Source organism: Ipomoea triloba, chromosome 14 (genome assembly GCF_003576645.1).
Source record: "Ipomoea triloba cultivar NCNSP0323 chromosome 14, ASM357664v1".
Taxonomy (NCBI): Eukaryota; Viridiplantae; Streptophyta; class Magnoliopsida; order Solanales; family Convolvulaceae; genus Ipomoea; species Ipomoea triloba.
The window spans coordinates 15,011,084-15,038,953 of NC_044929.1; the positions used below are offsets into that span (position 1 = coordinate 15,011,084).

The following is a 27,870-nucleotide window of genomic DNA, read 5'->3' on the forward strand; positions in this document are numbered from 1 at the left end:
CAAACTGTGTCAGTTCCACAGCCCTCTTCAAAAGTCGACCTGACGAGGTCGGATTTCTAAGAACTCCTGCTAGTGGTTGATCTGTCAATACTCGTATATGATGAGCCTGGAAGTAGGGGACCAACTTTTGGGCAGTGATAATTAGTGCATAAACCATCTTCTCCAGCGGTGATTATCGATCCTCGGCAGCTTTCAAGGCCCTGCTCACATAGTATATCGGGTGCTGGATCTTGTCTTCTTCTCGAATGAGGACTGAGCTTACAACTTGCTGAGATGCTGCTAAGTAGAGGAAAAGCGGTTCCCCGTCAACAGGTTTGGATAACAATGAATGAGACAATAAGTACTTTATGAGACCCTCGAAAGCTGCCTAACAATCCTCTGACCGAACGAATCCGTCCCTCGTTTTCAAGGCATCGAATGAAGGTAGGGATCGGTCAGCCGATTTTGACAAAACTGATTCACTGCTGCCAGTCACCCTGTTAGGTGCTGCAACTCTTTGATAGTCTTGGACGGTTGCATGTCTAGGACAACCCTAACCTTTTCAGGGTTTGGCTCGATACCTCTCTGAGTGACCAAGTAGCCTAAGGACTTTCCTCCTTGCATCGCGAAGGCACACTTTTTAGCATTTAACTGCAAATTGTGTTTCTCCATGACCTGAAAGCTCACCGCAAGGTTGTCCGCATGAGTCTCCTCCTTGAGGTTTTTCACGAGCATGTCGTCCACGTAGGTAGCCATGGACTTTCCTAACAAATCCTTGAACAGCTGGGACACCATTCTAGTGTAAGTCGCACTGGAATTCTTCAATCTGAATGGCATCACTCGGTAGTAATACACCCCGTTGGGAGTCACGAAGGCGGTTTTCTCTTCGTCGGGCGCATGCATGAATATCTGATGATATCCTCGGAAGGCGTCCATGAAGCTTAGCAAAGCGCACCCCGCCGTCTCATCCACCATCGGGTCAATCCTTGACAACGGAAAGGGGTCCTTAGGGTAGGTTTTGTTTAAATCGGTGTAGTCGACACACATCATCCAGGTAGGCAGCATCGAGACAAAGACTACGTTAGCTAGCCATTTAGGGTACTTGACTTCCCTGATATGGCTAGCGGCTAGTAGCGCGTCAATCTCCCTTTTCACAAATTCTCTTCGGTCAGTCAATAGATGTCTTTTCTTTTGCATGACTAGTCGATATGTCAGATCCACTGCCAACCGATGGGTGATTATGGATCGGTCCACGCCCGACATGTCTTTGGGTCCCCAAGCAAAGATTGCCTTATATCTCCCTAAAACTTGCATCACTGACTCTCTAACTGTTTTAGACAAGCCTTTTCCGATCCTTGCCCGTCTTTTAGGGAAAGTCGGTTCAATTTCTACCTCTTCTAACTCAACCGCCGGCTCTAGTCTTTCCAGGATCTTTTCTGCCACATTTTCCTTCTTATAAATGGTATGGATCTACAGGTCTGCCTTCCTTATCTTGCGACAGGATTGTAGATAACAGTCTTGAGCCACCTTTTGGTCACACCGAGCTACTCCTACTCCCATTGGTGTTCCGAACTTCATGCACATATGTTTCAGCGAGATCAAGGCTCCTAAATCTTCTAACCCGGGCCTCACTAAAATCGCATTGTGTGAGCATTCCTGACAAACGACCATAAACTCCATTTCCACCTTGATAGTTCTCGGGTAGGTACCCAGCTCGACCAACAACTTTATGGCACCCTCTGCTTCGATGGAATCCCCATGTGAACCCGGCCAAAGGGGTCATAACCGGGGTGAGAATATCCCTGTCCAACCCTAGCTTATTAAAGGTGTCGATATAGAGTACATTAACACTACTGCCGGTATCCACCAATACTCGCCGAACGACCGTGCCAGTTATATCCATAACTATGACCAGGGCGTCTCCATGAAGTCCTACGCCCAAGGGCAAATCATCATCTGTGAAAGTGATCGGTTCCCGACATGCCTTTTTCGCCTATTCTACTCATCCGTAGATAGCTCCGACATACAGTTGTCGAGCCCAAGCTTTCCTCGACCTAGCCGAGTCACCTCCTTTAGGTCCTCCGACAATCATATTGATTACTTTTTTTCCCTTCCACTTATCCTCCTTTTCCTCCGAAGTCGGCTGCTTTCCTTTATCACGGTTGTCTCCTTTAGTCTGATCACGGTTGTCTGTCTAGTGGCTGGGGGCGTCTTAGCCGGTTGCACCTCTGTGCAAGGCGGAGCCTGTACCTCTTAGACTATAACGGGCTGTTGTTGGAAGGGCAGGACACCCGTTCTTTCGGAGTTCTGACCTGTCTCTTGTCGACCTAGCCGACCCTTATCAAATCTACCAGCACTTGATTCTTTAACGCGAGGTTTCTTGGATCATAACGTCCCTCCTTCCTGAATCCTTCTCTGTTTTACTGCATCTTCAGCGGCGGCGTGGCGATTGGCTCTCTGAATGGCTTAGGCGTACGAGCTCGGTCACTAAGTATGGAGATTGGTATACAACTTTCTTAGCCTTAGGTTTTCCATAAACAGGACTAATAACGTCTTGTCGTCTAAGTCATCTACCGCCTGAACCTCCTTCTGCCATCTTGCCAAGTACAACCTAAGTGATTCTCCAAGGTCTTGTTTTACTCTAGATAGGTACATAAAGTTCTTCTTTGGGTGCAAATACGCAACGTAATTGGTTAAGAATAACTGGGCCAGTTGTGCGAAGCTGTGAATGGAGTGCTCGGGTAATTTCATGCACCACCTTTGTGCCGGGCCGGTTAAAGTGGTTAAGAAGGCTTTGCACATCAGCGGGTCCTCGGCTCCATGAATCTGCATTCGGGCTTGAAAACTAAGTAGGTGTTCTCGAGGATCCTCGGACCCATCGTACGTCAGATTCTCCGGCAATTTGAACTTTGCGGGGGTGTGAAAGGACATGATCTCCCGAGAGAACGGACGCGCTTGCAAGAAAGACTAGGCGTTTTCCAGGTTCCCGTTCACTTGCTTCTACAGAACTCTCACCTGTCGTGCTAACGCAGCGACATCCTCTGGGTTCTGGCCCTGCTCCAAACGTGATTTGCCGCTACTTTCCTGGACCGAGCGTTCCTCGATGCGTCTCTAAAGCTCGTCATAACGTCGCTCACGCCTATCCCTAGGCTCCTCAGGGACGACCTCCCTCAGATCCTCGTTCTCTGGTATCTCTCAATTTGATAGTCTGTTGAATACGGACTACCGCTGCCCTGGTGATCTCAACGGAGATTGGTGTGAGGCGGCCGACCTTTCTTACTCCGCTGGCGGAACAGACCTTGTTTGTTGACCCTCCTAGGGCCCTTCTCTTTCTCGGAGGCGAACCTCTCGCTCGTGAACGTCCACCAACTTGGTAAGCATTCCCAGAATCCCTAATCGTCCTGGATGCTCTGGCGCAATCGGAGCGAGAGGCGGGGGCGCCTCTTCCACTCGGACCCCATTAGCATGGGGGTCTTCTACCTGCCTTTGCCCACTTTGGGCTTGGGATTTATTAATTAAGCTATTCCCGCAGGTCCCTCCCCTGAGAAACGGTTTGTCCAGCGGTACCGTTAGCTTGCGCTTAAGTTTGCGTTCTTCTTTGCCCCTAACCCTGACGACTTCTGGTGGTTACCATTGCTTCGTATATCTCTCTTTGTCAGTCAGAACCTACACGACCTTTTGATCGATCCCCATAGACGGCGCCAATATTGGTTTTATTTCCCACGAAATGGTCGAACGGCAGGCCAACACCACCGGAAAATCGACTAACACTATTAGGAAATCGGAGTAACCTTTCGACCCTCTTTGGATTGCTTAATCGCCTTTGAATACAATGAGTTGCTTATAAGTGTGCTAGATTGCTCTCTCTCTCTCTCTCTCTCTCTCTCTCTCTCTCTCTCTCTCGACCTAGAACACCTATTTATACAAGCTAGGAGGGATCTCTCCCTTAAGAAGCTTCTAAACTACTTTAGGAACTCTTTCCTTATTACATTTTAGGCACTTTTCTAATCTATCTCGACCTTCCTTCCATATCTCTCGCCTTCCACTGCCAAACTCTTTAGGAAACTTCCATAGCTGCCTGTCTTGCCCCGCCCTTCTTGCACCGCCTTTCTTTCCTCGGCCTCTTTTAGGTCGGTCCGATCAGACTCATCCTCGTCTTGCTTCCCTATCCCGACATTTCTTCCATGGTAGTTAATTGTTTCAATAGCTCCGTTCAATCACTCTGAGTCTAAGATCTTCAGCTGCCTTGTCACCTTTTTTTATGATCCCTCGACCGGCCGGCCGATCGCCGACCGACCTTCGCCATGTCATCCTATCTTCCTTCAAGCCCTTTCTTCCTCTTTATGGGTCGCCTCTTTTGTCCGCGCCGAGCTTCTAACGCCGAGCCTTAGTCTATCCCCCATCAAAGACCTTGAACAACAACTAGCGCATCTGATTCAATAATAACATTATCCTAGCTTTGCATTTCTATCCAGCTCAGTGTCTCTCGTATACCTGCTGCTTTGGCTTCTTTTGGGTGATAAACTCCCTTCCAAAAGGTACATTTGGCTGCTCTGAACGAACCATGATGGTTTTTAAGAATCCATCCAAAACCCAGCTTTCCATTTATTGAGTCTACAACTGCATCCACATTTAATTTGTACCACCCTTCCCATTTAATTATTAGCTTCGTAGCTTAGACTTTTACCTCTGTCTTATGCCAAATTACACTCTTTCATCCTCACAAATCAATTCCTTCCCCAACTTCCCATTGAGCTTGTCTTTATGAATTTAAATTAAATTTAAATGTCTAATTAATATGAAATCATTAGAATTTGCAAAATGTTTAAACTAGTTGGCAACACGTATACCTCATCGTGCAAACTAGGCGTCAAGACTTCTTATTCGATCCTTAATTACTTTTTGTTGGATTATGAGTTATGTCACGTAATATGTAATTACAAGCAATTATACACTAATATTAAGGAATTAACAAGAAGCTAAACATCTAACAATAAGTTATGCATATGAAACAATAACTAAATAAGACAAAACAAACACATATTAACAAGATATAACCACAAACTAAAGGAAATAAGACTCAGGTTAGATGCAGATAAACCTATAGGATTGGGAGAACACACAACCAAGAAATTGAGGAAGTGCACGTAGAAATCCTAGTCTATAAACACTACTTTTACTGAACTAGGATTAGAACAAGAAAATGTCCCAATCTCGTGATCCATCAACTTCAAGTTCTTCAAGCACAAAAGCATCTACACCCCAAATTTTCTTTATTTTCATAGAAATATATTAGATTTATGCAAGGAGGGCTCGAATATCCTTGACACAATTCTCGTTGTAGTCAATAATTTTTCAAAATTAAAGCATGCTATTGATTGTTGTATAACAAGCATTAACAAGATAAAACCTACCCTAAGTTAGGTATTTTCTCCTTTCAAGCAATAAAAAAAAAAAAAGCATCATGATAGATAATATAACCATAAGCCAAGCCTACAAAGTAATTACGCACTCATATTAAGTAAAAACAAAGCGAAATCACAATTAATAAACATAAATATTGCAAAGGAAATAGATAAAGAGAAATAAACTTATCTACTAAAAATAGAAGAGAAATCTTGAAATCCAAGAGTAGAATCCTTAATTACAAGCTTCAAAAGTGCAATGGAACCTAAATCTAAGTCTAATATGATCTAACCTAAAAAATATGAAAGGAAATGAAAGAAAAAGGCTAAGGCGAGTTCGTCCATGGTTGGAACTATGAGAAAAGAGCTCAAACCACACTTAAATAGGTCACATAGTACCTAAGGACGACCTAAGGGACGACATTCTAAGAGGGTGTATGTCTGACTATTTCAAGAATGTTTGGAAACTAACTTTTTTGGATCAATGTTGGACACCCTCTTAAACGGGAGTCCAAGATGCAGTCCACTACTATCTAGAAAACTTCAAAACTCAATAATGGGGAAAAGTGGCGTACACCCTTGGGGATAGGCGTTGAAGATGCTGTCCGTGCTCCAATCAACTCCAAAATGTTTCATAATTATATCCAATTGATTCCTTGGCTCAAAACTGGACCAGTGTTATTCCAAAATTCTTCATTTTCCCACTAGTTTTGAATAATAATTGTACTTAAAGATGAAAACAACACAACTAAGTCATAATTCACACAAGATTGAACCAATTCTCAAATAAAATAAGATTAAATGATGGGCAAAAATATGAACATTTACACACGTATACCCACAATGAGGAGTTTGACACTTGACTGAGGTTGTTCAAGTTGCATGATTATAGTGTTTGTGGCAATTTTATTATTTTCTTTTCGATTTTATTAGAAAAAAAAATATGTAATTCATTCTTCATTGATTTCTTAATAATGTTAGATGCAGAAGAAATGATCGAGTAGGTAATTTGTAGTGACGGAAATTTTACTATAGACTGCGATCCACAATAGATTGTGGACCATGCATCAAAACGACGTCATTTTGATTAATCCTATATATAAAAAAGCTAGATGATTTTGGCCAAAATTTTTGGCTCCAATTCCCGCTCAACAAAAGCGACGCCGTTTTAGTCGAAGCCTATGCTGAATACAATTATGGTTGGCATTTGAAAGGTTGCATTGTTTTTCAGGCAGTGGTTTTATCAAATTATTAATTACACCGTCCAAAGATTTATGGGTTCAATTTCCCAGTCCAAATTTCTATGTTAAATAAACCTAAAGTTTGGTTTATTTACGGTAGTGTAAATGTGAAAGGAAATCATATTAATTGCATCTTAAAATTAAGCGGCCGCACTCTTCAGTTTAATGTATGGAAATGTATCGAAACAATCAAACGCTGTAAATATATGGGAAGCGTAATCGTTCGCAACTCTTGCAGTTCTTAGAAACTAAGGTATATATATAAGAGATTGTACCGAATACAAAAAAGTCGCACTACTCAGAACCAATTGTGAGATTCTGTCTTCTCTTTGAGCATTGGTATATACATTCTTGGTTGTGATTTGTCGACCTTCAAAACCAGATGCGCTATAAAGGTAAGAGTGATACGTAGCTTTGTAGTGCTGGAAAGAAAAGGGTCCATCTTAAATCAAGGGCATAGGAGTTATCTCCATGACGAGGAGGTATATGCATCAGACTATTTGACCTTGAATAGTCTGCAATTGGAATACCTGCAAAGAGAAATCAGATGAAAGTTAGTGTTTGTGTAATAAGATATTTTTCTGTGACTGGTGAAGTTAAAGCTTTAGTTTGTGTAATAAAATATGTTCTTCTGTAGCTGCTGAAGTTAATGTTTCCAGCTCTTATGATGTTACATAGTTACTGTTCAACCAAGATTCTATACAGTTTGTATGTTTTCATGAGATGTATGTATTGAGTTCAATTCCAATTCATACCGTGTTTCAAATATTCTATAATATAACTAACATTGTTTATTTTATTTATTTATTTTTTATTTTCAGCCTATGTGGTGAAAAAATGCTATAGTATTGTCTCAATGTCCAGTTTCATTTATGGTAACAAATTAGGGGATTTATCCAGTGGGTAAGTGACTTCAGTACTATTACTGTATTTCTGAAAGGAGGCTTAAATTTTTGTACTAACAAATCCCTAACAGTCTAATTGGATTGTTATTTAATATTGCTGTTTGGAAGTAACAATTTTGAAACCTACACTATGCATTTCCCCTCATGCAGATTAAGAATGGCAGATCACTATTGAACTGCTGGAATTGAAGATGATTGGAAGGATGATGATACCTGACTAAAGCAGTCTACTCTCTAATTTACATTCTTACAAAGCTCTCCTTACTAGCCAAATGTTATAGAACTGAAGTAACAGAACGGACTGCCTGGAATGAAGGGTGCCAAATGTATCAAATAAAAGTCTCAGTCCATCGTTCACGTAACATGAATCGGAGTATGGCCATCTAGATTGTAAGGGAAATGTAATGATCAATTGGAAAATTATGTAAGCCCTATGGACATGATTATTTAAAGTATGTACCAGAATGGAGGATGTCCATAATTACAATCAATTGAAATACGGAAATTAGCATATATTTGACTTACATTTACCATTTTGTATGATATTAATGCATACACAAAAGGGCACACTGTTTATGGTAATCATAGATATGCAACTCAAACAATATAATGTCTAAGGATAACTGAAATGATAGCATGTCAAAAACCAACAAAGATTGGCAGTATAACAGGGAATGAAGAAAACAACTGGTTAATAGAGAAGTCAGAAAAGACATAGGCTGCATATTGTAACTCTATATTAATCACATGTTTCCATACATTTTGGGGTTCTATAGAGCTGAAAATTAGCGTACAAATGGGAAAGGTAATGAATGGTTTTAACAGTATGTAGGGTAGAAAGGTAATTCCAAAAAAACAATTCAACCTACAAATTGAATGATTTTTGTGGTAAACAAGGATTTTAAACAGCGAATCCTGCCAGTATACTAACAGATACTATAGATACTAACCTCAGCATGGAATTCATAGTGTAAATTGTTCTGCATGTGCTTTCGAATGAATGATTTCCGAAGATCTTTACTGTAATGCGACTTAGGAAGTAAACAAAATATAGATCTGCATCATAAACAGTTAGGGGACAATTCCTTTTTGTATACGGTTGCCTGTATATATTAGACTTCTTAATATTTGTATGATATAATAGAAATTAATTGAAAGAACACCAAAACAAGTTACCTTTACTGCAAGTTTTAATCTAGAAATTGAACGGAACTGCTGCAATCAACCTAGGCCATACAACCGCAGAGAAGATGAGACTGCGCAAGAATCATCGTTGCTTCAACGTATATGTAGTACTTTGCGAGCTAAAATGTTAGAGATTCAAAGTGACGAAACAGAAAGCGCAGCAAAGAAGAACGAGTGAACTTTATGGAAATGGATGCATAGATTGAAGAATGAAGGCAAAGAGTACAATAAAGGGGGGAGGGGGCCCAAACGGTATTTTAGTACGTAGATAGTGGATTACTAATAATATTAATATTATTTGTATTAATATTATTAATTTAATAGTCTATTAATATTAATATATTACTATTATTAGTGAACTACTAATAATATTAATATTCTTTTGTAGTAATAATATTAAATATATTTTGTAGGCTTTTTATAAGACATTCTTTCTTAGTGATAATTTTATTAATACTAATATATTTTAATTGTTGTTTAAATTTAAATTGATTTGTTTAATTGTGATTGTTTAATTTCAATTACACTATGTTAGATCTGTATATAAGTTGCTTATCATTCTAATGTAAAAAGAACGTTTGAATTAAACATAATAATAAAACAATTACAATTTAAAGCTACGCTTATGGTGTTTTTGACAGTTCATTGCATTCACCATTGAGCATTATAGCTCATAGTAATTATGCATTTAAAGGTGTATTTAATCACTGATTGTAGACTTATTCTACCCAAATCTTAAACCGAGTAATCCTCATCTTAATTATTAATATGTCAAATTCATTTATATGCAGGTGGTAACTTAATAATAAAATAAGTATAGCTCGCACACAGGAGAAAATAACAATTCTCAACTCCAACCAATGTATGGTTATGGATTTATTTACAAACATGAGTAAAGTTTTCACTCAATTAGGGACTTTACCTATCTGTAGAAATAATATAATTAGAATGCTATTAAAGAAGTTTCCATCTCAATTTACATGTAATTCCAAAGGGCTTGAGGCAAGATATTATTTCTGATTGATGATTTCAAATAGATTTTACCTGTAATTTCAAAGGGCTCGAGGCAAGATATTGTTAGGTTGACACAAGAGTCAAGGTCAAACATTATCACATGTTGGGTTATTATTAAATAAATTGGTGTTTGTGCATTGTCAATTGTATGTTGTTGATTTAAGTGTTAGTAATCCAACTGGTATAAAGATTCTACTTTGTAGTGATTTATAAAAATGTTGTAAGCAAACAACTAATGTTGTTTATAAAGAAATTTTCAATAATTTGTAATTTGAATTTGTAGATCTACTATTAATATAAATTAAGTATTTTACTTTGGAACGATGATTACAAACTTTTATTAATACACAATCCAATTCTTTACAATATAATAATATATTGTAAATTATATTATAAGCATTCAATTGATTAATTAGTTTTGTTAACACCCTTATAAACAAATCCTTTTATTTTTTCTCTATACAATATAATACTTATAATCATATAACATTGTAGTCATGTACATATTGTTAGTACATTTAATTATAATATATATGTTTATATTTGTCATACTGTGCATCGCACAGGTGAAATACTAGTAAAAACAAATAGCTGAAACGGCCTCCGTTCCGCGCCATTAACTTTCAGTTTATATACACTGCAATTACCTTTCAACACAATTGCAGTTCTTTTTTGATATAATTGCAATTTCACTCGACATTATACACTCAAATATATGAAATTGTTATTTAGTTTCCTTCCAATACAACTACAATATCATTTTGATATAACTACAATTTCACTGGACAATATACACTAAAAAATGTGAAACTATTATTTAGTTTCATTTTATATACACTGCAGTTTCCTTTCAACACAACTACAGTTTCATTTTATGAGTTAAAATAATATATTTTATGTATTAGAATAATGTATTTTATGAGTTAAAATAATTTACTTTATTTTTTTTGGACCGTGATCCACATATGTGGATCACATTACATGCAATAATATAATGATTGCACTCTTTGGATAATGGGCTTTCCCTAGCCACCCAAAATGAATTGAAGCATGAGTTATGTTTGGATTTTAGTTTATGAAAACGTGTTATTACTGCGTATTATAAAAGTCAATTATGGAGACAAATCATTTTTTTGTCTTTAACCAATGCAAGTTAGAGATGAGATTATGTGTGTCTACAAAAAGGAGAAGAAGACTACACTTAATTACTTACCTCTGATCGATCAGCTCCCATGGCCATGGGGTCTCTCCAACTCTCTCTCAACCACAACTACTACACCATCTTGCCGCCGCCATTTATGAGCACAACCAAAATTACTACTGCAAAACCTTCCAATTCCTTCTTTCCCCAAAAGCCATATTCATCATCCCTGAAATGCAGAGTTTCTTTCTCTGCTCTACCACAGCATGAAACTGGCCAATCATCCAATAAGCATGACAAAGAAGAAGAGGAAATGTATGTGGAAGAAGATGGAAGAAATTTGCATGAAATATGGGCGGAGATTCAAGGATCCAATGATTGGGAAGGGCTACTGGAGCCCATGAACTCCCATCTTCGCCGCGAAATCATTCGGTACGGCGAGTTCGCCCAGGCCTGCTACGACTCCTTCGACTTCGACCCGCACTCCAAGTACTGCGGCACCTGCAAGTACGACGGCGCCCAGTTCTGCGAGAAGCTGGGCATGGCGGACCGCGGCTACCGCATCAGCCGCTACCTCTACGCCACCTCCAACATTAACCTCCCCAACTTCTTCCAGAACTCCAGCGTGAACAGAATCTGGAGCCAACACGCCAACTGGATGGGCTACGTCGCTGTCGCCACGGACGAGGCGGAGATCCGACGGCTAGGCCGCCGCGACATCATCATCGCGTGGCGCGGCACCGTCACCTACCTGGAGTGGATCCACGACCTCAAGAACATCCTCCACCCCACCCATTTCTGCGACGATCCCGACATCAAAATCGAGTCCGGTTTCTTCGACCTCTACACCAATTCCAAGAAAGACGATTCCTGCAACTTCTGCTCATATTCCGCCCGGGAACAGCTCTTGGCCGAGGTCAACCGTTTAATCGAGAGATACAAAGGGGAGAATCTAAGCATCACTGTTACAGGGCACAGCCTCGGAGCGGCCTTAGCTCTGTTGAGCGCATATGACATTGCAGAAATGAAAGTTAACGTTGTACACCAAGGCCAAGGCCAAGGCGAGACTTCCGCATCAGCAATTAAGATTCCGGTTTCTGTTTTCTCCTTCGCGGGTCCCAGAGTGGGCAACCTTAGATTTAAAGAAAGGTGTGACGAGCTAGGGATCAAGGTTCTGAGAATAGTTAATGTTCGCGACAAGGTTCCGACCGTGCCCGGGATTATCGCCAACGAGAAATTCCAATACCAAAAGCAACTGGAAGCCACCCTCAAGAATTTCCCATGGAGCTATGCGCATGTGGGAGTGGAATTAGCGCTTGACCACTCACATTCTCCGTTTCTAAAGACCGGCACCGATCTCGGCTGCGCCCATAATCTGGAAGGACACCTGCACCTCGTCGACGGATACCACGGCCACGGCCGCCGGTTCCAGTCGGCGACGGGACGGGATATTGCGCTGGTGAACAAAGACTCCAACTTCTTGAAGCGGGAGCAAGGCGTGCCGCCGCGGTGGAGGCAGGACGAGAATAAAGGGATGGTGAGGACCGGCGACGGCCGCTGGGTGGTGCCGGAGCGCTCCAGAATCGAGGCGCATCCTGCGGACACCGGCCATCACTTCCGCAAGGTTCTCCGCCTTGCTCGGGCTAGATTAGAGTTATTCGAGAAGAGAGTGCAAGTAGCTAAGCAGTAATATAATTATTGTTAGTAGGAACAAAATATGTATATATTCGTTCATCACATATTTTATTACAATTCGCATATATTGGTTCATAAAATAAATTAGGTCTTTGTATTTAATTAAGTTGAGATAATTAATTTGTAAAAGTAATGAAGTTATTTTTGAGTGGAGAAGAAGTCCAAAGAGTGCTGGCAACATATGTTATTTTCTCTCAACTAATATGTGGATGAAATGAAATCAAATGTCAAGTCATATTCCTTGTACTTGGATGAGGTGCTTGAAGGTTCTTGGTCCCGGTGAGGTTAACTACACATCTAGAGGGGGTGAATAGCCTCGTACACATTTGAAAAATTCTTCACGAAAGGTTTGCACTATCTCCTTAGTACAAAACACCAAGTTCACCCCTTGACCATAGTGCTGGCTTTGAACTTCACCCAATTTTTCAACTCCTATAAAGTTTACTCTGACTCTTTCTACTTCACCCAAGTAGATATACAAAGGTTGAAGAAAACAAATTCTTCTTCTTCAACTAGATGGTATTGGCTTCTTTGAATCTGGATCTTCACACTTTTAAGCAGCACAAGGCTCCTCAAATCTGGATGTAAACTTTAATGCTTTTGGTCTCTCTTCTCTTTCACAATACACTGGTCACCAACACTTTAAATTTTGAAAACTTATTCATACTTAGAATTTTTAAATTGACCAGCACCTTCTTCAGCTAAGGAATGTGAAATTTATAGGTAGGGTGAAAAATAGTTCCGTTGGAGGGAAACTAATTTCAAACGCCTAAGGACCAACGGGTAGACACCGGGGGTAATCCAGAGGGTAGGTGAGAGTTGTCAGATTTTCAGCCATTGTGACTTCAATTGCGCTGAACATTTACTTTTTTTTTTTTGTTCTGCACACGTTTTTAGGGCATTTAATGAAAATCGACATTGGGATATGTTCGTAGGACTCACTTTGCCTTAGAAAATAAACACTCACTTTTTAAGGTTTCGGATTGTACAACTCAGAGAATGTCTCAAGCAGCCCTATCGAGTTAACTAGGTTAATGCCTCAAGCCTTAGGTCCTCTCGGATATGAATGGTTGACATTACCACTCGTCCCTTAACTCCTCGAAAAGTAGGTCATTCCTAACTTTGACCTTTGCAACCCTTTGGTTACAAATGGTTGACTTTACCATTCGGTCTTGCTATACTTCGAAAGTAGACCCTTCCACATGTCGGTCTTTGCAACCTTTCGGTCTTGACATCTTCTATTCTTCGTCTTCAGTCTTTTGTCTCGAATTAGAGATAACCACTTGGTTACTCTTTTCTCGAGCCATTCGAAGGATGACCCCTCGGGTTGATCCTTGAATCGTTGCTTTCTCCATTCAAGAGTTAACCACTCGGGTTACTCTTCGAATCATTGTCTGTCCTCTCGAGTGTCCATTCGAATGAATACAATTTAACAACTCGAGGTATCATTCAGATTGATTTGAATGTTAAGCGGATTAGTCCTAACTTCTAGAGAATAAATAATTGGGGGTCTAAACTCCTATTGTTTGGTATCATCAAAATCTAATTACAAATGTATCTAACAAACGTGAGAAACAAAGGCCTAAAAATGTGTTGTCTGAACAACTATAAAAAGGGGAAAATATAATGAAGGTATTTGAGGTTTCAAGAGGAAAAATTCACGACACATTGTTCACAAGAGCCGTGAAGAAACGTCAACATAAGGGTTTAATTTAGGTCACATACTTAATTTAGGTCACGTATTTAATTTAGAAATTGAGCTTAAAAGAATTGGGTTTGGGTATTTATTATTTTGGACTCGAGAAAATCATTTGGGCTTAGAAATTTAAAATCATTTGGGTTTAAGAAATTTGGTAGGGGTAAAAATGACTTTGACAGGTTCGTCTCAAATAAATTTTGGTTAGTAAAATCATGGACCATAAAATAATTATATTTAATATTTGTAGTAAAATAATTATTTTGAAAGTGTTTGGCTTAAAATATTTTAGGATTGAAAAATAAATTTTACTCCCGAGAATATTTTATTAAAATAGGACCGTTTAAAATTACGGGGTGTCACATGATCAGGGTCACTACATAGCATAAATAGCGCATGTTGAATTTAGACATCATTGAGAAAGGTTTGACTCGCATGCGGCCAGAAGAGAATTTTGCCCTAGAGTGGTTGGGCACCTATTCCATTTCCCTTGCCCGAGACATATTTTATTATTTGATAATATGTTGTATACAGATTAGGGGCCTATGTCCAGGCCTAATTAAAGCCTAGTTAGGCCTAGCTCATTTACTAGAAAGGTCAGGCTTAAGCCAATTTTAAAAGCCTATTTAATTAAACATGTCAGGCTATATATACTAGGCTCGGCCTTCAGGCCTACAGGCCTGACCTATATATATATATATATTTTATTTTATACATAATATATATTTTTATATTTACAATACAATCCCAAATATATATAATTATCAAACTCTAACCCTTCACATCCAAAATCTCATTCTAAATTATGATTCAACTATAAATATTATTGCTGCCAATCCTATTGTATGTATTCTTATTGTTTAATTTTTGTATTAACTGTTCTTATTGTTATAATATTTAATGAAATATCGCAACTTAATTATATGAGTTGATTGTTTATTATTTATGATATTAAATAGGATAACAAATAATAATACAATTGAACTTAGGTATTTTTTTTGTAAATTTTTTACATGTATACTTTAAAAGGTTTAAAAAGGGAGGGCTTAAAATGATCTATTTTGAAGCCTTTTTAAAAGCCTTTATGTTAAATAGGCTTTTAAAAAGGCTTCAGGCTAGGCTAGGTCAACTGTAGAAAAAAGAAGAAGTCTACATACAGGTTCAGGCTCAAGTTCAGGCTTTAAATTTGCATAGCAGGCACAGACCTAAATTTCTAAAGCTCGGCTCGGCCTAACCTATTTCCGCCCCTAATACAGATGCGTGGACTATTGCACCGATAGTATCCGTACTATGCAATGGCAAATTATGTTGTGGACCCAGGTCCACCTTGCAAGGTGGACCTGGGTCCAAAACTACGTCGTTTTTGTCTCTTTTTTTTTTTTTAGTAAACATATTGCTTAATATAGAGTTGTCCAACAATGTGTGAATGTAAAGGTTTCAAAGTGTGAATGTAGAGTATAGAAATCGTGAATGTAGATTTATGATTGTGTGAATGTAGAGTTGCCCAGAAATGTGTGAATGTGGAGGTTTCAAATTGTGAATATGGAGTATAAAAATCGTGAATGTAGAGTTATGCATGTGTGAATCTGTAATAGAGTTAAGAAGTTTTAGCAACTTGTAGCCCTGTAATGTGTGAATGTGGAGTTCTCAAGTTGTGAATGTAGAGTATAAGACCTGTGAATATAGAGTTTTGAATGTGTGAATGTGGAGTTTACAAATTGTGAATGTAAAGTATAGTGTATGTGAATGTAGAGTATAATTACTAAACATATAATCCTGTAATGTGTGAATGTGGAGTTTACAAATTGTGAATGTAAAACATAGTGTAGATGAATGTAGAGTATAGTGTATGTGAATGTAGATCCAGGTCCACCTAGATCCACCTTGCAAGGGGGACCTGGGGCATAACAACCCGTATGCAATAATAGTATAATCTGTGCGTGGCAGCCACAGTCCACACTGAGCAATCTCTCTTCTCCATCCATCACCACCCAAGTCCCTATTCTCCCCTTCCCCTTTTTGGCCTTATCTCTCCCCATAATTCCACTTCATCCAAACCCTACCTCTCTCACCTCCCTCCGGTGTATGCATTCGACGTCATGGCCACGTCGTTTGCCCTTTACGGCACCGCCATCGCCAACGATCCCAAGCTTCAACTCTCCAGCAGCTTCACCGGCTTCAACTTGAAGAAGAGCAGCTCCAATTCACTCCTGCTCACCAAACGTTTTCGCGTTTCTCCTTACCTCTCGCATTCCGTCCCCCCTATCACTTCCTCCATCAGAGCCGTTAAGACGGTATACTTGCTCCCTTTCTGCTTTCATTTTCTTTTCTTTTCTTTTTTATTTTTTGAATTTTTTGCTTTGAAATTCACTTCCCATGGAAATCTGAGGGGTTTCATTTTGTTGAGAATATAATATCTTCTTTATTCTTCCCTACTTTTCTCAACATTGTTTGTCTTCCGGAATACTATTACTCCTTGATTGATTCTTGCATTTGATCAATGTGCCAATCCTAACTGGCACAGCATTTATATGTCTTATTCTCTGTTGAACCCCGATGGAAAACTGGAAAAAATTTGTTGCCATGGTGGTTATTTCAAATTTTTACTTGTATTAGATAGGAAATTTTCAATTGTTGTCATTTTTTTTTGCAGCCAGTAAGCCCTCAAACCTCTGCTGAACCTAAGCGTAGTAAGGTTGAGATATTCAAAGAACATAGTAACTTCATTAGGTATCCTCTCAATGAGGAGATTCTTACGGATACACCCAACATCAATGAGGCTGCTACCCAATTGATTAAGTTCCACGGGAGTTATCAGCAATATGATAGAGATGAACGCGGGACAAGGTCTTATTCATTTATGCTCCGGACAAAGAACCCTGCTGGAAAGGTCCCAAACAAGCTCTACTTGGTCATGGATGATCTTGCTGACGAATTTGGAATTGGAACTCTTCGCTTGACAACAAGGCAGACATTTCAGCTGCACGGGGTCTTGAAGAAAGACCTCAAAACAGTGATGGGTACCATCATCAGGAATATGGGCTCTACTCTTGGCGCATGCGGTGATCTCAACAGAAATGTACTTGCTCCAGCTGCCCCTTTTACAAGTGAAAGTTATTTGTTTGCTCAACAAACCGCTGAAAACATTGCATCACTTTTAGCTCCACAGTCTGGGTTTTATTATGATGTTTGGGTGGATGGAGAGAGATTTTTGTCAGCAGAACCTCCTGAAGTAGTGATGGCTAGGAATGATAATTCTCATGGAACAAACTTCCCCGACTCTCCTGAACCCATTTATGGAACTCAGTTCTTGCCGAGGAAATTCAAAATTGCAGTTACTGTGCCAGGAGATAACTCTGTGGACCTCTTTACAAATGACATTGGTGTTGTGGTTGTATTAGATGATGAAGGAGAGCCTCAGGGTTTTAACATATATGTAAGTAGGTACTTTGTTAGTGATTTCTTTTCAAATGTGTACTTTTAGGACAATAGTTCAAGTTATACATGATTGCAGGTTGGTGGTGGTATGGGACGAACTCATAGGGTTGAGACCACATTTCCTCACTTAGCTGAGCCATTAGGCTATGTACCAAAAGAGGATGTACTTTATGCAGTGAAAGCTATTGTTGTTACCCAAAGAGAAAATGGGAGAAGGGATGATCGCAAGTATAGCAGGTTAAAATATTTGCTTAGCTCATGGGGGATTAAGAAGTTTAGAACTGTTGTTGAACAGTACTATGGGAAAAAATTTGAACCCTGCCGTGCTTTACCTGATTGGGAATTCAAGAGTTACTTGGGCTGGCATGATCAGGTTAGAGTGCTTAAGTGCTCACTTTTGTATTTACTTATTCTTTATTTGTCTCTTGTTTCTCACCCCTTGACTGTTATTTACCATGTAATTTTTGTTTAACATTTTCTGTAGCAATGGGTCTCAAGTTTTTACTCTTTGAGGTTTGTGATATTTCATTCTATATTTTGGCAGGGTGATGGTACTTTCTTTTGCGGTCTTCATGTTGATAGCGGTCGAGTGAAAGGAGAAATGAAGAAGACACTAAGGGAAGTTATTGAGAAATATAACTTGGATGTGCGTATTACTCCAAACCAGAACATTATCCTATGTGACATTCAGCGTTCTTGGAGGCGCCCCATCACTACAGCTCTTGCACAGGGTGGTCTGTTGGTAAGTTTGCCGTAGACACATTACTTAAGAAGCTTTGAATATTCAGGGTTAAAGTACTTGGGAGGTCCTCATACTGTGGGATTTTGTTCAATTTAATCTATCTACTTGAGTTGTGGTCATTTTTGTCTTGTACATTTTGAAATTGATAAAGTTGAGGACAATTACTAACCCTGTTAAATAAAGCCAACAGAAATGCTGATGTTCTGGAGATACTGACATGCTAGAATCTGCAATGCCAAATTCATTTTTGTCTTGTCATTGCCACTTTACTAACATGTTAGGCATTTCAGGGTTATTATTTGTCCTCAATTTGATCAATTTTGGGAGTGCAAGGACAATACTGACCAACATATTTCTATAGAGACTAAATTGAATAAAACCTTACTATTTTTAAAGATCTCTCTTTTAGTTGCTCGAGATAAAACTACATTGGAGATTGGTTACCTCATAATTTTATGTAATTGACTGCTTTAAAATCACTATTTCAGAGTCCAAGCATTGTTGTTCTTACAACTTAAATGATAGATGTATCACAAGGACAAGAACAGCAATCATGAATTAGGATTCTTTGCTCTGTATGAATCTGTCTCACAACTTTCATCAATTTTCTGAGTGGACAGCTACCTCGATACGTAGATCCTCTCAACCTGACGGCAATGGCCTGCCCAGCTTTTCCACTTTGCCCTCTGGCAATAACTGAAGCTGAGCGCGGAATTCCTGGAATCCTTAAGCGGGTTCGAGTTATGTTTGAGAAGGTATTTTGTAGACATCAGAAACATGTGAATTATGGTATTAGAAAATTTGGCAATGATGTGTACTGCTAAGCTTTGGCTCTATGGTTTCAGGTTGGTCTTAAGTATCATGAATCTGTGGTGATCCGAGTAACTGGCTGCCCTAATGGCTGTGCCAGACCATATGTGGCTGAACTTGGCTTGGTTGGTGATGGCCCAAACAGTTATCAGGTATATCATTTTGTAACAATCTCCTATATTTGAATAGGAAAACTTTCTGAATAACAAAATTTCTTCATTAGATTTGGCTTGGTGGAACCACCAATCAAACTTCATTAGCAAAACCTTTCAAGGATAAGGTTAAGGTTCAGGATCTGGAGAAAGTTCTGGAGCCTTTATTTTACCACTGGAAACGGAAGAGACAATCAAGAACTGAGGCATTTGGCGACTTCACAAACCGTATGGTAAGAAGAAAAAATGTTATCGTTGGTGTGTGTGTGCGCGTGTTTAATTTTTTTTTTTTTTTTGTTCGGGTGGTTGGCTCTTTTACTCTTGGTAGTTGAGAATCTCTATCTCATACAAGCATACATGTTTTTTTTTGGTGATGACATGAATTAATGTGGTTTATAACTCATGCCAGGGATTCCAGACACTTCATAAGTTGGTTGACAAGTGGGATGGTGTCCCAGTGACATCTCGATACGGATTAAAACTTTTTGCTGATAAAGGGACATATGAAGCTCTGGATGAACTTGCAAGGCTTCAAAACAAGAAAGCCAATGAATTGGCGATTGAAGTGATTCGTAATTTTGTTGCTTCCCAGCAAAATGGCAAGGGTAATATTCCTAAACCCTGAATATGCTTCATGGCTGTGAAAGATAATCCTTTCTCAGTAGCTGTTACCCCATGATAACATCTATGAAATGGGGTAGAGAATGTTGATACACATTCCACTTCTAGCACCAAAGGCTTTGTGTTTTTGTAAATCTGCATCCCTTTTGCTTTCCTTTTCTGATTTTTTAAAAAAAAAAATTTTATTGTACCAATTTTTTGTACTCTAGTTTATCATTGAGTCTCCTCTTCCAACCTGTAAAGAGTCGCATAGTATGGATAACTGGTCTGAATATTCTCAATGATCAGATTTTGTATGCTCTTTTTGCTATAATCTATATCTATATCCATATCTATATTATTAATAAAAGTAAAATCTTTCTTTCAACTTTCTCACCCAAACTAATATTATTAATTAATTGATAAAAAAATTGGTAATAAAATTTTATTTACAAAATTTTGAGAATAATTAAACTATTATAATTGTGAGAATAATGGAAACAAATTCTGCATAATAAATGAGAAAATTTCTTGAAAACGGTATGTGTACTTGTTTACACAATGTTTTAATCTTTATTCTATCTTTTTTTATTTTATTATTATATTATTGGTGGGACCAACCAAGATGTATGTCGTCCGACCCGACCTCAGACTCCTTCCCGCCATCTTGAGTTTGGGGGTTCAAACAAGAAGTCAATTTATCCCAAAATCTACTGGTCCACCGTGAGGGTTTTTCTGCTGCAGGATTGGCAGCAGGTTGACCTCCTGCGGGCGGGCTCGGTCATCCAAAGTTGTTTTCTTAAATTTGCAAATTTTGTAGGAGCTAAGCTTTTCGTGAAAATATCGACTACTTGATCATCTGTTTTGACCGAATCTCGATTTTGCCTTGTAACACCTTCTCCCTCAGGAAATGATAATGAACTTTTTATAAGGAAATAATCATTTATTAATTATTATTTACACCAATAATAATAATTTAAATATTTATTTGTACTTCTATACCATATATTATTAAAAATAAAATCGTCCTTTGTCAAATTCTCGCCCAAACAATAGTAAAGGTAAAATAAAAAAAAAAGAAAAAAAATAAAATTGATATTACTAATTGATTAAAAATATAAAAGAATCCTAATGGAAAAAGAAACGAAAATTAGGCAAATTGGGATCCTAATGGGAAAGGAAACGAAAATTAGACAAATTGAAAAAAAGAATGATATTACTAATTGACTGAAAATTATTCAAAAACTTAAAAAAAATAAAAATTTACACTTTCCTTTTGAAAAATTATACAAATTTATAATTCTTAAATTCTCTACCTACTTGCCTCCACTGAGGCTCAAACCCACTCCCATCATCCATGTGAGAGTGTAAACCGAGACATCGGGTGCCACTAGACCACAAGGTCTTTAGCTTATAAGTTCACATTTAATATGCATTATTATATAAATAGTCGACACTATATTTACGTTTTAAATTATTTCTCCATTATTTTTTGTATATTTATTTTAATAATAATATAAATTTCTAAATCATATTAGAATATCGCTTTATGATAATAATGAATTGTTGTAGCATGAAGCCGCCGTAAACCACCGCGAGAATGCCAGGGTCTTCACCGATCTGGCAGTGTGCAAGGAGAAATCCATGTAGCTGTATGAGAAAATTCACATGACGAGTACGTGGAAGTGAGGTCGGAATCAAAAAATGGGGTTCGTGTGGATGAAGCAAAAGAAGGCAAATGAACACAAGTTTAAGAAGATCGGGTTTATGAGGATGAAATCAATGTTTCTTGCAATATTACATGTACTAGTATTTTCACCCGTGCGTTGCACGGAATGAATTTGTTATAATATTTTAAGAAATATTTGAATTGATATACAATTATAGAAATTATAACATCGAAAATGAGTATGAATAAGTGTATAAATGCAATTATAGTATGAGTCTTCCTTGCATGCAACAAATATCACAAAAATTCAGTGTTCTAAAATAAGTGTATAAATGCAATAGGTAGATAATTTACATTATTGCATCATATTCATTAATTTAATTACTTGTCGGTTAGTTATTGCAAGATCTTGTGGTACGCTTATATTTTGATATTCAGTAAGTATAACTATATTAGAGAAAAAATTTACATGGGAGTAATGGGATAATTAGTTGACTAATTGTTGGTTGACCGTAGAGCGTTGTGTTGGAGGAAGAAGATGATATATAGTGAAGATGATATTGCCCTTCACTATATATCATCTTCTTCCTTCAACACGTTGATATTCTCTAGACAAATAACTGTTGGAAAAAAATTAGCATAAAATGGCATTTTACTGGCAATATTGTGGTACAAATATATGTGGGGTCCACTTTCGATTTGGGTCGGGTCAACGTGGATTCGTGTTCTTCGTAGTTAGACGAAAAGATTGATATATTGTACGCTCAAAACTGATAATGGGTGAATGAGAAATTGGTTCTCAAAGTTGACCCATTTGAGTTAGAAAAATATAGAAAAAAACCTTTCAAGTAACTTTTGTCCCACATTGGTTTGAGAAGTGGTTTGCACCACTACTTATACAAGAGTTTTTCTAAGGCTTATTGAATTGTATAGCATAGAGGCTCTCTCTCGCACGCAAGGGGGAAGGGGGTGCAAATGAAATCCCAAAATGAACTTAAAAAGGCTTGACTCGTGCACCGACACCTGCATGCACGAATGTCGTTCAGAAAATTGGTTGGCCTTGCGGGTTGAATTATGCCAAATTTTCATATTTTGTACAATATTACGCACCATACCATAATACAAGTTAAAACTGAGGATATTGTTTTTATTAATAGTATAGATTGCATTGCAGAGTATAGATTGCATTGCAGAGAAATATATATACTGAATTATTACCATTAGTAATTCTAGTCTAGAATTGTATTACGAATAGGAACGTAGGGAAGAATATATATTTTATTAGGAATTCTATTTTAGTTTACAATTGTATTAGGGATAGGAATTGTATTACCATATTTTACAATATTACGCAAACCATAATATTATAGGTCTGTTTTGGGCGGGAAGTTAAAACTGAGGATATTATTTTTATTAATAGTATAGATAGTATACATTGCATTGCAGAGAAATATATATACTGAACTATTACCATTAGTAATTCTATTCTAGAATTGTATTACGAATAGGAACGTGGGGAAGAATATATTTTATTAGGAATTCTATTTTAATTTACAATCGTATTAGGGATAGGAACTGTATTACCATATTTTATAATATTACGCAAACCATAATATTATAGGTCTGTTTTGGGCGGAAAGTTAAAACTGAGGATATTGTTTTTATTAATAGTATAGATTGCATTGCAGAGAAATATATATACTGAATTATTATCATTAGTAATTCTAGTCTAGAATTGTATTACGAATAGTACGTAGGGAATATTATATTTTATTAGGAATTCTATTTTAATTTACAATTGTATTAGGGATAGGAACTGTATTACCGTATTTTATAATATTACGCAAACCATAATATTATAGGTCTGTTTTGGGCGGGAAGTTAAAACTGAGGATATTGTTTTTATTAATAGTATAGATAGTATACATTGCATTGCAGAGAAATATATATACTGAATTATTACCATTAGTAATTCTAGTCTAGAATTGTATTACGAATACGACGTAGGAAAGAATATATTTTATTAGGAATTCTATTTTAATTTACAATTGTATTAGGGATAGGAACTGTATTACCATATTTTATAATATTACGCAAACCATAATATTATAGGTCTGTTTTGGGCGGAAAGTTAAAACTGAAGATATTGTTTTTATTAATAGTATAGATTGTATTGCAGAGAAATATATATACTGAATTATTAACATTAGTAATTCTAGTCTAGAATTGTATTACAAATAGGAACGTAGGGAAGAATATATTTTAATAGGAATTCTATTTTAATTTACAATTGTATTAGGGATAGGAACTGTATTACCATATTTTATAATATTACGCAAACCATAATATTATAGGTCTGTTTTGGGCGGGAAGTTAAAACTGAGGATATTGTTTTTATTAATAGTATAGATTGTATTGCAGAGAAATATATATACTGAATTATTATCATTAGTAATTCTAGTCTAGAATTGTATTACGAATAGGAACGTAGGGAAGAATATATTTTATTAGGAATTCTATTTTAATTTACAATTGTATTAGAGATAGGAACTGTATTATCATATTTTATAATATTACGCAAAAGATAATATTATAGGTCTGTTTTGGGCGGGAAGTTAAAACTGAGTATATTGTTTTTATTAATAGTATAGATTTGATTTCGAAGTAATTATTAAATTGTATATTAATTTTCCTTATGTAAGATATTGTACGGCATCATTTATGTGTTTTCCTTTTCTTATTCTTTTTTATCCCTTTTTAAAATTACCATAAATAATTATAATAATTGTAAATTTAAATTTGGCAATTATATTAATAATTAATTATTAATACAAGTATAGTTTGTTTTATATTGTGAACACATTATTGTTAATGATTTTAATTTAATTAAATTATACCTTAATTATAAAAATCATACCTAATAATTTTAGTATTACACGGGACACAATAATTACTATAAATAATATTTAATAATTGTCAATTTGTATTCAACAATAAAATAGTCAATTATAAAATCTTTTGTAATGTTGACACATTATTTTTAATTAATTAGGTTTAATAATATTATATCTTATTTATACAACTAGTTTTTTCACGCGCGTTGCGTGAATAAGATAATGCCTAAGATTTATTTTTAAATAAGTACTTCAAAGTATATCAATACAAGATTATATAGGAGATGCTTATGCATATGTAATTAAATGTTGAATTTGTTTATTTAAATCGGTAATTTAAAGTATATGAATACAAGATAATATATGAGAGGTTGATTATAATTGTCACTAAAATAAATGTTTGTGCAATTTTGTAAAAACGATAGTCAAAATACTTAGGGTGTGTTTGGTTGGTGGGTTTAGGCATAAGGAATGGGTATGAAAGTGATTGTTTGTGTTTGGTTGATAGGTTTTGTAAATGCTACTATGGGTTTGGAATACCCCATTAATGACAAAACCCATACCCTTATTAAATAAGGGTTTCATCTCCCTTCCCCCTTTCTTCCTCAACTATTAATAATCATTCCCATTCCACCCAATTACCAAACATGTTAAATACTTTCACCAAAACCCATTACCATTACCAAGTATTTGATACCCATTCCGATTCCGATTCCCATGTGCGAACCAAACGCACCCTTAGTCTAAAAATAATAGTATAAATAAATACTACTTTTGGTAATAAAAATTTATACATTTTAAATCATATTAATAAAGAAATACTATTTATCTTTAAAGTGAACAACTGTGATGTAGTCCAGAAAATATTACGGGGTAGTTTCTCGCTTCAATTTATTGGTTATTTTAATGTATTCTTTGTCAACAAATCCTCCTAAGTAGTTAATGTGATTGATTTCAAATTATTTTTTAAAATTTTTTTCTATGTTATTAATAGAATATACTTGGTAAATAAATATATAACATTATTTTGTAGAAAATAAACACAATACAACTAATTAAATTATATCTCTTTTTTATTTATTTTTTTGATAATGAATATTTATTTTTTGAATAAAGGCATTGTAAACATTTAAATTAAAAAAATGCATAATTTATTTAATTTAATAAGACTATAAGAGTAATAGAATGTGTACTTAATTTTCAATAATATACTCTAACATATTCTTAGTATATCTTTAACAATTATACCAACTCTGATTAGGGTGAGATTCGAAACTAAGACCTTTCTTATAGAAATTAATGGGTAAGTTAAAAGTTAACGAAATGTGAGGTTATTTAAGGGAAGAAAATAATATAATAGATGGTAAAGAAGGAAAATCATAAAAGATTACTAAAATCAAAATAACATGAACCATTCGTTTAAGTAAATAATTACAACAACAATACTTAGTGAGCAACTGTGATGTAGTCCAAAAAATATTACGGGATAGTTTCTCGCTTCAATTTATTGGGTTATTTTAATGTATTCTTTGTCAACAAATCATCCTAAGTAGTTAATGTGATTGGTTTCAAATTATTTTTTAAAATTTTTTTCTATGTTATTAATAGAATATACTTGGTAAATAAATATAGAACATTATTTTGTAGAAAATAAAGACAATATAACTAATTAAATTATATCTCTTTTTTAATTTTTTTGATAATGAATATTTTTTTTAATAAAGGCATTGTAAACATTTAAATTAAAGAAATGCATAATTTATTTAATTTAATAAGACTATAAGAGTAATAGAATGGGTACTTAATTATTAATAATATACTCTAACATATTCTTAGTATATGTTTAACAATTATACCAACTCTGATTAGGATGAGATTCGAAAACAAATTATATCAACTCTGATTAGGATGAGATTCGAACCTAAGACCTTTCTTATACAAATTAATGGGTAAGTTAAAAGTTAACGCAATATTCCGTTACGAAAGTTAAAAGTTAACAGAATGTGGGTTATTTAAGGGAAGAAAATAATATAATAGAGGGTAAAGAAGGAAAATCATAAAAGATTACTAAAATCAAAATAATATGAACCATTCGTTTAAGTAAATAATTACACCTTCGTTTTTTTTCTTCCCGTTAGAACCCTAACATTATTGGCTCTTATTAAGATTGTAAATGTAGATAGAAAATTAAAAATAATATTTTTAGTCCTACGAAAGTGACTAAGAATTATTTTAATTATTAAGGCAATTAACAGATATTTAGCTTGACAATAAAAAGTCTTCAAATGTATAAATTATAGTAACATAAGAATCAATTAGTAAGACAATTATATTAGGCAATCTAATTAATAATTTACTTTTTAAAGTATATTTCCTTTTTAATAATGAATATTTTTCTAAAGTATATACACAAATTATACTTATCAATATAGAATTAAAAGTGTACATATTAACATATACATATACACACACAATAAGCTATAACACTATATACATGCCTTAATAATTAATAATTAATATTAATATTATTGCATAATAATTATTTATGGTAATTCTCAACACCTTCTTGTTAGAATAAAAATACAATCATAGAATTTGTAATAATCTAACCTCATTGCGGAAGCTAATAGGATCATGTACCTCCAGCCATAGTTATCATATCCGTAGCATTGCTTGAAAGATTGTGAGGAATATTAGAGTGTTTTTGTCTACCACTTGGCTCCTGGGCAACTAGATGGTGTAGTATGTGTGTCTATCCAGGAGCAGTGGGAGGATCATTACTTAAATAGCCTAAGTGCCATCATTATAGGCTAAGTAACGGAAATCGTTACTTCTGTTTTAATACCACTACATAATGGCCATAAATGGCCTATTGATTTGCACCACTTAATAGTGACACTTAATGGAAAATGTTACATTCTTGTGTAATTTTTATGATAATCTATATACATATGTTTGTACTTAAGGTATAATATTTTTGGGACAAAATAAATTACACTTACCTTCTTTTTTCTTTTTCAAATACTAACCTTAATAATTAATTATTAATATAATTTCCTAATTTACAGTTATAGTAATTATTATGATAATATTACACACACACTCACACACAGAATCCTAATCTTGTATATACATATATACTTACAGGGTGTTTGGTTGGAAGGAATTACAATTCATTTCCCACTTAATTCCCACCTAATTCTGAAGGCAACTAAATTTCTTCGTTTGGTTGGAGGGAATTGCAATTCTCTCATTTTCATGGATTTAGAATCTCATGCCCTCCCCCCCCCCCCCCCCCCCCCCC

The 27,870-nt window shown here is 36.0% G+C and overlaps 2 protein-coding genes and 1 long non-coding RNA gene across 3 annotated transcripts; 2 read left to right on the top strand and 1 right to left on the bottom strand.

Moving 5' to 3' along the window:
* Positions 1 to 6,855: 6,855 nt before the first annotated feature.
* Positions 6,856 to 8,714, bottom strand: LOC116004468. Its single transcript, XR_004094803.1, has 3 exons — positions 8,481 to 8,714; positions 7,744 to 7,835; positions 6,856 to 7,155 (listed from the first exon to the last, which is right to left on the bottom strand). It is a non-coding gene; the product is annotated as an uncharacterized LOC116004468 (long non-coding RNA).
* A 2,152-nt stretch (positions 8,715 to 10,866) lies between these two features.
* LOC116004467 (phospholipase A1-Igamma3, chloroplastic-like) lies at positions 10,867 to 12,724 on the top strand. Its single transcript, XM_031244531.1, has one exon. It carries the CDS (start codon positions 10,962 to 10,964, stop codon positions 12,558 to 12,560), a length of 1,599 nt encoding a protein of 532 aa, XP_031100391.1. The 5' UTR covers positions 10,867 to 10,961; the 3' UTR covers positions 12,561 to 12,724.
* A 3,501-nt stretch (positions 12,725 to 16,225) lies between these two features.
* LOC116004466 (sulfite reductase 1 [ferredoxin], chloroplastic-like) lies at positions 16,226 to 20,337 on the top strand. The gene is made up of 8 exons (XM_031244530.1): positions 16,226 to 16,555; positions 16,915 to 17,697; positions 17,776 to 18,072; positions 18,244 to 18,441; positions 19,062 to 19,196; positions 19,287 to 19,403; positions 19,475 to 19,636; positions 19,813 to 20,337. Exons 1-8 carry the CDS (start codon positions 16,361 to 16,363, stop codon positions 20,026 to 20,028), a joined length of 2,103 nt encoding a protein of 700 aa, XP_031100390.1. The 5' UTR covers positions 16,226 to 16,360; the 3' UTR covers positions 20,029 to 20,337.
* The last annotated feature ends 7,533 nt before the right edge of the window (positions 20,338 to 27,870 follow it).

Excerpts from the sequence above, each read along its gene's own strand:
- LOC116004467 (XM_031244531.1), top strand. The coding sequence starts at position 10,962 with ATGGCCATGGGGTCTCTCCAACTCTCTCTCAACCACAACTACTACACC.
- LOC116004466 (XM_031244530.1), top strand. The coding sequence starts at position 16,361 with ATGGCCACGTCGTTTGCCCTTTACGGCACCGCCATCGCCAACGATCCC. Across the intron at positions 18,442-19,061 it reads TTGCACAGGGTGGTCTGTTG|CTACCTCGATACGTAGATCC; the intron begins GTAAGTTTGCCG and ends CTGAGTGGACAG. Across the intron at positions 19,637-19,812 it reads GCGACTTCACAAACCGTATG|GGATTCCAGACACTTCATAA; the intron begins GTAAGAAGAAAA and ends AACTCATGCCAG.